The sequence below is a fragment of the Zeugodacus cucurbitae genome, chromosome 5, assembly GCF_028554725.1.
Source record: "Zeugodacus cucurbitae isolate PBARC_wt_2022May chromosome 5, idZeuCucr1.2, whole genome shotgun sequence".
NCBI lineage: Eukaryota > Metazoa > Arthropoda > Insecta > Diptera > Tephritidae > Zeugodacus > Zeugodacus cucurbitae.
Genome location: NC_071670.1, coordinates 355787 through 369582, shown reverse-complemented (window position 1 = coordinate 369582; position 13796 = coordinate 355787). Strand labels below are relative to the sequence as shown.

The 13796-nt window shown below is 38.1% G+C and overlaps 2 protein-coding genes across 3 annotated transcripts; one reads left to right on the top strand and one right to left on the bottom strand.

The window, feature by feature from the left end:
* Positions 1-2024: 2024 nt before the first annotated feature.
* Positions 2025-7994, bottom strand: LOC105212716 (uncharacterized). Of its 2 annotated transcripts, none has more exons than XM_054232508.1 (4): positions 5250-7994; positions 4715-4852; positions 4569-4640; positions 2025-3386 (listed from the first exon to the last, which is right to left on the bottom strand). In XM_054232508.1, the coding sequence occupies exons 1-3, from the start codon at positions 6555-6557 to the stop codon at positions 4569-4571; spliced, it is 1518 nt and encodes a 505-aa protein (XP_054088483.1). In that variant the 5' UTR covers positions 6558-7994; the 3' UTR covers positions 2025-3386. The 2 variants fall into 2 exon arrangements, with proteins under 2 accessions (XP_054088483.1, XP_054088484.1); XM_054232509.1 differs by having other exon boundaries at positions 2025-2306.
* A 738-nt stretch (positions 7995-8732) lies between these two features.
* On the top strand, positions 8733-12298 carry LOC105212715 (probable methylmalonate-semialdehyde dehydrogenase [acylating], mitochondrial). The gene is made up of 3 exons (XM_011184881.3): positions 8733-8892; positions 10444-10798; positions 10874-12298. The coding sequence occupies exons 1-3, from the start codon at positions 8863-8865 to the stop codon at positions 12049-12051; spliced, it is 1563 nt and encodes a 520-aa protein (XP_011183183.1). The 5' UTR covers positions 8733-8862; the 3' UTR covers positions 12052-12298.
* The last annotated feature ends 1498 nt before the right edge of the window (positions 12299-13796 follow it).

Genomic DNA, 13796 nt, shown 5'->3' with positions numbered 1-13796 from the left:
ATTTTTTCAGAAATTTTGCCCTCGTGCATATGCTACACTTTTCACTTGCGCCACACACTGCCACACCATTAAGTGCACACTGGGGTGTGGTTAAACCTTAATAACTTCTGAACGGTAGCATCTAGGCGGATTTGGTAAAAAGTGGGTTGAAGAGGAACACTTGGACTATAAGTTGGGAAGAGGTGTGAAAATTCCCTTTCATTTAACACCAAAATCATCAAAATCGGTTTAGATTCAAAGGAGTTATTACCATTCAAAGTCTTGTACTGTCCAATGCTCTGCTCTGCTGACCTGGGCAGCGCAGCGCGATTTGTGTGATTTTTCAAATGTACCAAATTGGCGATTTCTACTAGGCGCCCAGAAATCAGAAATGAGCAGTAGGTGGAAAAAATTCCTAGTACATGTAAATATGTATGCTGGCTGGCAAATATATATGTGCGTACGTATGTATATGACCGGGGATATATATGTGCGTACGTATGTATGTGGCCGGGGATATATATGTGCATATATCTTGTTCAGCCACTTGACAACGGAAGCCATGTGAGTGGCGGAAACATCCGGGGCGGAAGTGACCAAACCGGAACCGGAAATTCACTTGCCACCAACTTGAACCGGAAGTCGACTACCGGAAACGGAAGTTGGTCCAGTTTCCGTTTCCGGTGTCCGACTTCCGGTTCAAGTTGGTGGCAAGTGAATTTCCGGTTCCGGTTTGGTCACATCCGACATGTGCATATCCGCCACCCACATGGCTTCCGTTGTCAGGTGGCTTCAGGTGCACAAGATATATGCACATATATATCCCCGGTCACATACATACCTACGCACATATATATTTGCCAGCCAGCATACATATTTACATGTACCAGAAATTTTTTTCCGGCATCCACCTACTGCTCATGTCTGATTTCTGGGCGCTTAGTAGAAATTGCCAATTTGGCACATTTGAAAAATCACACAAATCGCGCTGCGCTGCCCAGGTCAGCAGAGCAGAGCATTGGACAGTACCAAGACTTTGAATGGTAATAACTCCTTTGAATCTAAACCGATTTTGATGATTTTGGTGTTATATAAAAGGGAATTTTCACACCTCTTCCCAACTTATAGTCCAAGTGTTCCTGTTCAACCCACTTTTTACCAAATCCGCCTAGATGCTACCGTTCAGAAGTTATTAAGGTTTAACCACACCCCAGTGTGCATTCAATGGTGTGGCAGTGTGTGACAGTGTGTGGCGCAAGTGAAAAGTGTAGCATATGCACGAGGGCAAAATTTCTGAAAAAAATAATGTTTTTGCAATGGCCTACATACATTCATGTGTCATTTCAATTGCAAAGTGAAAATTGCGCAAAACATCGGTTTTAATGCGAATTTTGATGAAATTTTTTTTGCTAACTTATTCTTCGAGAAATTGCGCATCTTCTGAGACACTTTGTAGAATTCTAACTCTTCAAATATATTAATTATTAACACTTATTTGCGACAGTTTGAGTGTAAAAATCGTGTTTTTTGGCAATAAAATTTGATCAAGCCCACAAGTTAGTAAAAAAGTTTATATATTCGAGTAGCTCGGAGAATTCTACACCATTTTCATGTATACATTGTTATATTTTAGAAACGCAATTGGGTGAAAATTGGAAATGAAAATTTTTTTATAAGGTTTTTGAAATCGAAATTTCTTATAAAATTTGCCAAAGTACACACAATTTCTAACTTGTTTCGTATTAATAGATATCCAAATTAAATTAAGAGCAAAAAATTGTATCACATTCCCGCTTAATTAACGGTTTTATGCACATCCAAAAGTGAGGGAATTGGGGTGTGGAAATTCCCTTCATCATATGACACCATTATTTTGAATGGGTATAACTCCGGTAAATCTGAACCGATTTTGATGATCTTGGTGTCATATGATAGTGAATTTCAACACCTACAGCACTACATTTTCGTGAATTTATGTAGAAAAAATTTCGAAGCAGTCTCACCGCCCACGTACCAAATAGATAATAAATACATTGTTCAGCCAATTAAAATAAATTAAGCAAATTTTTATTTTATTAATTAATGTGTTTATATATTATGTTTCTTAAAAGGGGTTTTATATACTTTTACATGGATACGCTGCGACCCCTTTCCACTAATTCGGAGTGACAATTTTGCATTTGTTGTCGCGTGTGTGCGGATGTCGGCGATGTCGGTCTCCTCTGCTGAACATCAAAGCGCGAAATGGCATCCATGTCTCAGAGTTACATACGGTAATTGCGATTACATGCTGCAGCAATACATACATAAATACTTGTGTGCAGCTACTATACGGCGTATATGTATATGGGTGGTTTTGTAAAAGCGGCCAACGAAGGACAAAGTACAAATATTTGATTGCTATTAATATTCAATTTTCGCTAATTCTCATAGTTTGCTTAGTTAGCAGGTATGCGTTTACATATGTTTATATATTTAATTGTATGGATGTATGTAGGTGTGTGTTGTTAACAATTAGGTAACCATTTTTGCAGAAACATTCATTCAAATATATGCATGAGTGTACATGTGTATATGTGTATATAGAAGAATGTCTGTATGTATTTCACTTATTCATAATTAGTGTAGTGTTGCACTTAAATTTAACATTCATTTAAACTGTTATGTGTCAGTATTTGCATATACATACGTGTATGTAGGTATGTATGTATGTATAAGCAATTTTTTGGGCGAATTCAGATGCAAAATGCAAATCAATTACATACATATGTACATACTATTATATAAAGTTATACATTGATATATATATATATATCATGTGATTTAACACTTTTGCATAAATAATTTACATTTATACTTAACGTTTTATATATATGTATATACGCTTATATGCTTTGGACTAAATTTACAAATACCAAAAGTAACTAACACACACGTACACATAAAAGTACGCATTCACTTCCACTTTGAAGAATCAAAAAATAATGATCGTAAAATTTTGAAAATTGAGCCGCTAAAGTCGAACAGTGTCGATCTAAAGTTCTAAAGGAAAACACTCGGGGAGGCTAATGCTATCAACTGGAATGCGCGCTTTTGTGCGCGTGTGTAGTTGTTGGTATTTATGTACATAATCGCAAATATAGATGAGTATTTGTTGCATGTGCTTCTTTTCATATACATTTACATATGTGTGTGTAGGAGTTTACGCTATTTACGCTTGTCTACTTGCTATCACATCGTCTTACAAAAATAGTTTTCAATTTCTATGCTCAATTTCTCTGTAGTAGTTTCTGTTCGATAACTACGTTTTTGTTCAACTTTGATTTGCTTTTCGGGAGTTCTAATCCAAGCACCGTTTCAACAATACAATGTATGAATGCGAATATATGCCTGTGGAGCTGCCTCAGCTGCGGTGCAGGATCGTTTGGCATTGCATATACGTACATAGAAAGCCGTTGGATCAGCGCGAGTTGAATATATAAATTTAATTTTAGTTTTTGTTTTTTTGCAAGGCTCCTAAGCCTTTCATATCTTATGTACTCAGTTAAAGTGTATGTATGTGTGTTTTTGAAGCGGGCACAAGCAGGTTAAATGTGTTACGAAATAATGTTGTTGCATTTAGTCTACTTTTAGGCGGCTGCACTCGCGCGAACGCCTAGCGAAGACAGCGGACGTTTTCGATATTCATTTTGTTATTTATACATATTTATATGCAGGCTTATGCTTGTATGTCTACGCTACTTATCATTTAGATACATGTTTTCAATTTTAATCACATTACATATTTTTTTCTAGTTTTTTTTTGTCTAAATAATTTCACTGTTTGTTTGGATATTTTCGTACATTTTTCATAAAATAACGGGATACTGATTTTAGACATTAGTATGGCTCTGCTGAGTGTGCAAGCTTTTTTGTATGTATGTTTGTAAGCAATTTTCTTATTCTTGAACATCTAGCCTTTTTGTGCCGTTTAACATTGTCTTTGTCTGTGAGAGTTGCATACTACTTATGTACGAGTAAAGGTATAAACTATGTTTAACTTAAGTATTTTGAATACACAGCGTTTTTAATTAAATACAACAGTCTTAATATGCTTTCTTGTTTGTTTGTATTGAACATAAGTGTTTGACTGCGCTTCAAGTGCTGTTTCCAGCTTTACATTCATGCGCCTTCACTTTTGTTGCTGCTGTTTGTAGAAATTGTGAGGAATTTGCTTTGCATCCATTTTAAATAAGAATAATGAATATGTAACTAGGTAATACTAATGGTTTCTTGAGTGTTATCAACACATCTAATATCTTTGCTTATAATGCTGGTTGTGTCCTGTGTGAGCTTTGCTTACTTTGGAAAAAATTATAAACCCTACGAACCGATAAGAAGTCTCGCTTCTATATACACGAACACCCTATATTACACCCGATTGTGCGGGTATTTGCGCGGCTATGGTGGTTAATACCGATCGCCGTTTTATTTGGGTTCTCTTCACAAGCAGATTCTTACGCACCGTATGGGGCATGTGTAGTTGTGTGTGTCACTGCGCAAGAAATCTGCCATCAAAGTGTGTGTGTGTAGTGCTCTCGCTGCCATACCTAATCCTCATCGGAGAGATTTGCGTTGGTCAAAAGCGTTGTGTTGTCGTCAGCACCGGCCTCTTCCACATCCTGTGAACATAATAAAGCAAAAAGATCAAAATTAGTGGCTTTTAGTTGCTGTGCTAAGTAATTGAGGTACTTACGTTCCGCTTCCGCTTGCGCATCGATGAAACGATGGCGCGTTTGTTGCGAGCTATCAAGCAAATTGCAATGATTAGAATCATGCCAATTAAAGCGAAGCCCAACAGCGCTGGCAGCAGAACGCTATCCTCCTTGTAACCCTTTGTAGCAGCGCCATGTAAGTGCAAAAATATATTATATTATTCTATAGATGCATTAATCACTTAAGTATTTGTATATATGTATGTATAAAAGTATATGTGTGTGTGAGAGTGTATTAGAGAGAATTTTGTCGGGGTCACAGAAGATATATAATAAGAATAAGAAATATATAAGCAATATTTTCTAAAAATTATGTATTTATGTAAAATACCGTTGAAAAAATTAGTTCTTGGAATGCTTCGATTTTCTAAGTGAAAAAAAATATTATTTTCAGAAATCATATTCAGCAAGCTAATTTACCAAAATGTATTTTCCCATTAGGAATATAGAACTTAAAGCAAGCACGTAGTTTTAGCATAAAAACTGTTGTGCTAAAAATGGTAATTTAATGCTTACAGTCCATTGGAAATATGTCGACGGATCAATGTAGGGCCAATGCGACTGAATCCAAGCGGCGTTCTTTGTTTCGGCGTTATCTGCTACTTCGGCCTTAATAGGTTCCAAGCCACCAGTTCCAATCGAACCGGTCGCAATGCCATCGCCTCGAACGATGCCACCGTCTTCGGTAGCCGTTTTATTGCTATTTTGATTAAGTGTTGTAATCTCTGAGTTGGTGCGCACCAGCACGGGCGGTATAATCGGTTTCTTTGCGATGGACTTGAGCAGCGGCAACTGCATTATTCGGGTGGTAATAGTGGGTATGGTGGAACTTTGATTAGAAATCGCGTTGGCATTGCCTGATTGTGCAACCGCCATCGAGGCAGCAGCTGGAGCATGCGGCGAATAGATGCTGGTTGTGGAGAAGGATGTGGTTGGACGTATTGCAGCTGTTGGAATATTTTTAACGCCATTCCCATTAGAGTCCTGCGCTTTATTGGCGTTGCTACTGATTTGATCCACATTCTGTGGGAGCTGCGTACGCTGAGTGGTAATTACTACGATCTTGGGAGATTGAATACTATCCGATTCGAAGCGCACTTCGGTGACGAAGTTGCCTACACCATTCGACGACTGCTTGACTGTTGTACTGTTGGTCGACCCATGCACATCCTCCAATGAATCGTTGCTCAATCCCAGCGTTGTGGTGGTAAGTGCTCCACTCTTGGCTTCAACAGCAGTTTGCGTCTCCACATTTGTTGTTGAATTGTTTTCATCAAGAGGTGGCTGCTGTTCTTTATCCGAAGCATATCCAATGGGTCTTATTTGGGTCACATTTAGATTTGATTGCGTCTGTGTTTTATTGACGCGCAATATTATTTTCTCCACGCCGTCGCGGTTGATAATCTCCACTTTTTGACCGATGCTTGCGACGCTGTTGTGTAGCGGCACATGTTGTGGACTGCCAATGCCATTTGCACCGGCTTTTCTTGGTCCACCGCTGCCTCTATGCAACGCATTAATGTTGCCTCCGTGTGTAAGTGCTGCCTTGGTCTTCAAGAACCATTCCGTGGGGTTGGGTAGGCACTCGGCTGAGACCAAGAACGGTATTAATACTGCGCCTACAATAACGGTGCAAATGAAAATCAATCCCAAATATGCGAAGAATGAACGCCGTCTTTGTCTGCGCGCCTTCACTTTCCGGCCAGTGGTGGAGCTGCAATTACTGCCAGCGCTTGATAGCTTGCCCTCAATGCGAAAATCGTCGTTTTGTGGCAGTATTGTATATTGCAGGCTGTTCTCGCCATGCCGCACCGTCTTGTACATGTTTGCGATGCAATTTGTGGCGTTGAGTGTGGTGTGACTGTGTGGACTCACTATCGTACACCTATTTGGTTTAAATAGTAATTGTTTGAGAATGCCTTAGCATTGCGGGGGTGGGTGATAGTGAACTTTAAACTCGCTACAAACACACATGCAACACACAGAGGGGGTGGTGTTGGTGGCGTTAGTTGTAACGTAGTAACCACTACACTCGCCAATCACTCTATTCGTTATTGATTAAACAATATTCTGCGGCACGTCAGGAAATAAGTAGAAAAGCGGCTGTTTTGCACGATAACTGTAATTAATTACCAGTTGGTAGGTAGAGTTTGCTTTGTAGGCCCCCACCGAACTCTTACAGATTTTTATCGTTGGTCGCCAGTTCTTGCGTGGGTGGGTTGGAACATTCAATTATTTTTCCACCTTTCTGCTGTCCTCCGCAAAATGTAAGAACTTCAAAGCAGCCTGCAGTATTTTGTACCAGATTTCGGAAACTCTTTTATAATACTGAGTACATTTTTTTGCTGAAAATCTGTTTTTTATACTTTTTAACACTGGATGGTTTATTTTTTCTGCAATCACTCCAATAACATGAAGTCACAATCACTTAGCACAATTGAAATTACTTCTTTCGAAACTTTTCTTGCCTGCAATTTTTGTAAATGGATTATATTTTGATTCGGAAATCTACTTTCGCAGTTAATGCTTGATGTCTTGCAATCTCAACAATTTTTGCAAATCGCCAATTCGTGTCAAATATGCTAATTTTGTGTGTACTCGTCAATAAGCATTCACTGTCAGCCACTTGAGTTGAGTATTTGACAAATACTTCGAGTTTGCTTTTTCTGCTCGGCAACGAAAAATCAATAAAAAGGACCTGTGGACGTATTCCTTTCCTCGCTCGCGTAAATTACAGCGAGAGAGTACTTCATGACAAAAGAGAGTGCGTGCTGCAGTCTTCGCTCCAAATTGAGTTATTTGGTTTGTCATCAGGCGTTCTGTGCTTTGACCGGCCGTTTTTGGCGCACTTATCGAATACAACTGGCAATGCTGCATTTGTTATGACACATCCTTGCTCCTGTTATAACGGTATTAGAGTAGCTAGGATATATTTGCATGGGTAATGCGCGAAACGAAGTGATGTGAAACGACTAGGTGGCTTTTTCATGGCTAACAATTCGATGCTCATGATTTTGTTCACATTTTCTTCGTGTTTATACATATAAAAAGTAAGCTAAATAATTTTAATGAAATTATTATAAGTCAGTCTGTAGCATATACATACAAACAAATTGGTGACGCTAATAGTTCATATTTATACAAAAACAATGGACGCAGTAAAAGAAAAAATAAAGTAAAGAACAAAACAAAAATGGAACGCGAAAAATATATTCTCCAAAGTCACCCAACAACTCGTAAACACAAAACGACGTACTATTATATTATATATACACACATACTTATACAAATTTGGATAAATATAATGATAATTATCCATTATTTGGCAGGCCCCCATTTTTCTGAATACGTATGTATGTACTTGTATGTATAAGCGTACACAGCGACCACGAGCCTCCACATTTGTTCATTATATTTGCTCATGTTAGCTGGTTTATGATCGCATAATATACAGGTACATATTATACATTCTATATGCATACGTGCCCATATACTATATATGTATGTGTGTGTGTATATATGTATGTACATATCCATTATCGCTGAGCAAACTTAAAGAACGCGTGCATTTATTTATAGATCTAATTTATTAATTTCTAGTTTGCGATAAACAAACACAAACAAGTCGAAGAGAGCGTGGCACGAAATTTTTTTGTATTTTGAAGACTCTATTGATTAATTGAAAAAGTTGAAAACAGTGACTCCGCATAAAACCATATATACATATATTCATATCGTGAATATTGAAGAAGTTTTTACATGGCATTAAAATTTGCAGTGCGTAAATTTGTTTTGATGGAGCGTTCCGCAGAAGCGCTAGTTTCGTGCTGGTCTTATCCATTGGCTTTCGTTAATAAATAATTGAATAGCAGCTCTCTGAGCGAGCGCTACCGCCGAATTGGCCCCATACTGGAAGGGAGATAACCTGTCGTCGGCTGTTCACTCGCGGCAGCTGTCGCTGTTGGCTGGCTAGAAATCAAGAATCGCTGTTTATGCGGACGCTAGTCGCAAGATATTTCAGTTCTAGTGGAGCCGTTGGGCGGTTTGGTTTAGTCACAATTCGCCAGTGCTTGGACAGAATATAATTTGATTTAATATTTTTTCTGTGACGTGGTTAATTACTGTGAAGATGTCTTTGGTTCGTTTAATTGGTGCTGAGGTGAGATTTTTTGAAAATCGGTTGGGTTCATATGATATATACAAATGTCTTTAAATTGTAAGCAATATAGATCAGGCCACATTACTAAAATAACTTAAACTTGGTAATTGTTGTTTTATTTACTCTCTCTTGGTGTTTGTTTTGCTCAGAGCCGCGTGTGGCCGTGAAATCTTTATCACAATTATGTTATGTAACTTATTTGCGTTACCCGCATGCATACGACAATGGAAAAGACCACATCTTACTAATTGTTGCTTAGCGGCTTGATGGAAATATTTTTTTTGTATTGTTTTTGTTTTAACATATCTTTAAACCAATTGAGAATAACAATTGGAGAACTTAGAATATTGGTGTTCTTATAAGAACATACAAAAGTATAAATGCCTTCGTGCTGGGCGTGACTTGCGAGTTTTGAATTATAATATGTGGCAATGTCACATTAAATGAAACTAGACTTTTCGTTCGTTCCTTTTTTATATATAGTAAAAGTGTATATACAAATGTTAAATGTACATATGTATATGGAAAATGATAATAAATCAGCATTTAAGCCGGTCCACAAGCCATCACAATAGGTGCACAGAAATGTATAGCCAAGTAAATATATACTTAAATGCAAATATAATCAATGTACATACATATCTCTGTCGGTTTATGCATATGTACATAAGTTTTTTTTTTAAAGTATGTGTTTAGTTTTACGATTTGAGTACGCAAAGTAATCTAAATGTGATACTGTGCTTATCAGTTGAAGAAAATAAAATAGGAGCTTGGCGATAAAAGTTAAAATGAACATAGTATTAAATATAATATACCCCCCAAGAAGAGGAAAGAACACTATAAACAGAGGCTAGTTGTGTGTGGAGTAAAAAGTCACATTTTTATGAAAAGATACACAAACACTGTCATATAAAATAAACAGCGTAATTTAAGTGGATAATGATTATTATTATTTTTAACAGCACTCCCACCTAAAAGATAGAGTCATCGGCACACAACACTATACATTTCTATATCTACTTTTCGATTTGAGAAAATATAAAAATGAATACAATTATCTGGCGCTTGACACTGTTTACTCTCTAATTATATACATATGTACATAGTATCTACAAAGTGTTTGTATACTTTTCACTTATGCCTTGCAATGTAATTTATTTACATAAGCACTTTGACTTTCGCTCACAGCCTAGTCCGTGCAATGTCAAATAAATTAAAACTGAAATCAAAAGTTGTTTCAAGTAGCTCTGCATAACTCAGCAGCACATATGTATATATGACATTTTCAGAATGCATTTAGCTATTCAGTTATGCAACGATAAAAACCGCAAACTCAACTGATTCTGACAGAATGGTAAATTCTTTTATGTTAATCAATGCACATTGAGACGAAAAAAAAACTGAAAATTTAGTGGGTAAACAGTGTGTTCAGTGAGACTGAGTTTTGTTGATTCGCATTGTTCTTGGAATATCAGCTGAGGGCAGTCATGGTCTCTCTAGTGGTATTTTTTGGCAAATTATACTAAATTTTTTTTCTTTCGCTTCTTTCAGTGCCGCTTGTTGGCTAAGCGCGGTTACTCCTCTGCCCCCGCAACTACTAAAATGTTCATCGATGGTAAATTTGTGGAGTCGCAAACTAAAGAATGGATCGACTTGCATGACCCCGCCACCAATGAGGTCATTAGTCGTGTACCCAAGTGCACACAGGCTGAGATGCAAGCAGCATTGGAATCCAACAAAAAGGCATTCAAATCGTGGAGCCAACAATCCGTGTTATCCCGCCAGCAAGTGATGTTCAAATTACAAGCATTGATCAAATCGAATATGGGTGAATTGGCCAAGAATATAACCAAGGAACAAGGCAAAACACTTGCCGATGCTGAAGGCGATGTACTGCGTGGTTTACGTAAGTACTTCTTAATTTCGATTTAACCATATTCACGTTGTACTATATTATTTCGTATTTTTTAAATTGAAACAGAGGTCGTTGAGCACTCTTGCAGCATTCCCTCACTTGCAATGGGCGAGACTGTAGCTAATGTGGCTCGCGATATGGATACATACTCGCTTGTCTTGCCTTTGGGTGTTACCGCTGGTATTGCGCCTTTCAACTTCCCCGCCATGATCCCACTATGGATGTTCCCCGTTGCCATTACCTGTGGCAACACTATGCTGCTGAAGCCATCAGAGCGCGTACCCGGCTCGACTATGCTGTTGATGGAGCTGTTAAATGAAGCTGGTTGCCCACCTGGCGTCGTCAATGTCATTCATGGCCAACATGATGCTGTCAACTTTATCTGCGATGCGCCCGAAATCAAAGCTGTATCCTTTGTAGGTTCTGATGCTGCTGGTAAATATATTTATGAGCGTGCTGGCAAAAATGGCAAGCGTGTGCAGAGCAATATGGGCGCCAAGAACCACGGTGTCATTATGGCCGACGCAAACAAGGAAAACACCTTGAACCAACTGGCTGGTGCCGCTTTTGGTGCTGCCGGTCAACGTTGCATGGCACTTTCTACTGCTCTGTTTGTTGGCGAAGCACAAAAATGGATTCCAGATTTGGTTGAGCGCGCTAAGAAATTGAAGGTGAATGCTGGTCATGTGCCCGGCACTGATGTGGGCCCAGTCATCAGTGAGCAATCGAGGAAACGTATTAATGAACTTGTTGAATCTGGAGTTAAGGAAGGAGCAAAACTCATTCTCGACGGACGTAACGTCAAGGTACCTGGATATGATGCAGGTTACTTCGTCGGTCCCACCATACTCTCCGATGTTACACCCGATATGCAGTGTTACAAAGAGGAAATTTTTGGACCCGTCTTGGTAATCTTGAAAGCCGATACCCTCGACGAAGCTATTCAAACTGTCAATGCAAACCCGTATGGCAATGGAACAGCAATCTTCACAACTAACGGCGCAACTGCACGCAAGTTCGTCAACGAAATCGATGTAGGCCAAGTGGGTGTCAACGTGCCCATACCCGTACCTTTACCAATGTTCTCGTTCACCGGCACCCGTGGCTCCTTCCGTGGGGATCACCACTTCTACGGCAAAATGGGTATAAAATTCTACACACAAACTAAGACCGTAACACAATTGTGGCGCGAAACCGATGTGACGCACACGCAAGCGGCGGTAGCCATGCCCACGATGAAGTAGAGGAAAATGGCCGACTGTATAAAGTGATAGCCCATGGCGTTTGTCTTCCTATTTAAGATGCCTTAGAGTCAATGAACGATACAGAAATGATGAGAAACGATATGGTTATATTTTTGTACACTAGTTTTTTTCATAAAATCCTACATGGAAATATTGCATTTATTTTTTGTATATATTAAGAATGTTAAGCTTCTAAGAATCGTTTCTTATTAAGCAATAAATATATGATATTAAAAGAAATTATAAACCAATCCCACATTTATACGAAGGGATCGCGAAGGCTATGCTGTCGTCTGTACATATGCATTTGGGAGTTGAAAGCCTTCATTTTATTATATAGTGGGAAATCGAATGTTTTCTGTGACATTTGATATTTTATTGACACGAATAATAATGAAGAGAAAAATATGATAGCATAAATAGTGTGTGCGATCTTGCGAAAACTACGATCAATAGTTATAAAAGTCATGAGACTGTCATACTCTTCTATTGAGTGGCTCTAATTTTCTATTTGGCTTATGACATTCTGCGATTGCATGATAGAAGGATATCAAATTTTATTGCCTCATTGACACTGTCATATTTGTATATGCTCATAAATTTATTGGATCATAGCAATGATGTTCCGATCTTCAACGGCCACGAATGGCAGCAAAAATGAAAACAAAGAATACATAAAGAGGTTTTTGCAAAGCGCCTTCATCATAAATTTGACATGATTTTGTCTGACATTCGACTAAAGGAGTTATTTGCACCTCATCCCCTTTCTTTAAGGTAGAGTGTGGCCTGGCAATCCGCGGGAGCAGTGAAGCGCACATTTTGTGCATTTCATTGCCGATTTTTTGCTGTTGCAGTAATCTATTTGATAAGTTGATGATTTTGCAGTGAAGAAGACGAAGTGACCGAATAGGGGAGGATTCGTAGATACTCATTACTAGACGTTGTTTACGTGAGAAAATAAAGTACTTAGGTTTGTAAAATTCATAAATGTCAAATGTCTTATATGAAACTCCTCTAGAAACGCCCAATGTTACATCAAACTAAATTATTTAATTTCTTATTGTATATTAACCTCTCTCAGAGTATGTAATCTTCATAAAGTGTCGAAAGATAGAAAATTATTAAGAATGACTAATTTCGGGTAATACTGAACATTACATAATCTTGCGATTTGTAAGAATCAAAGCATATAAAAACTTGCAGCAAAACTTTATAAGCATTGTATCTGAAATAATAATAAAAAAAAAACAAATTATTCAGAAGATTTCATCAAACCCAAGCTCACGTCACGAGATTCCCAAAATAAACTTGATATCACGTGATCCACAAAATATAATATATATCTAAAATGTAATGCCAATCTGATATCATAAGTCCCCAAAATATATACGAATCTAACTTTACATGATCCCCAATTTGTAAAGCGAACCTGACATAACTGATATAACATAATCCTCAAAATGTAAACAAATCTGACATCACTAGATCCCCAATATATAAACAAACCTGATATTACAGGACCTTACAAGATGCAGACAAACCAGACATCACGTGATCCCCAAATTGTAAACAAATCTCAGATCAAGTGACCCTCAAATATGTGAAAAATCCTAACAGCATTTGATCTTCCAACATGACAAAAATCCTGACATCAAGTTACCCTCCAACATGTAAAGAATCCTGGCATCACCTGACAGTCCAATCGGTAAGCAAACCTGACTTCACGCGGCAATCCAACATGTAAA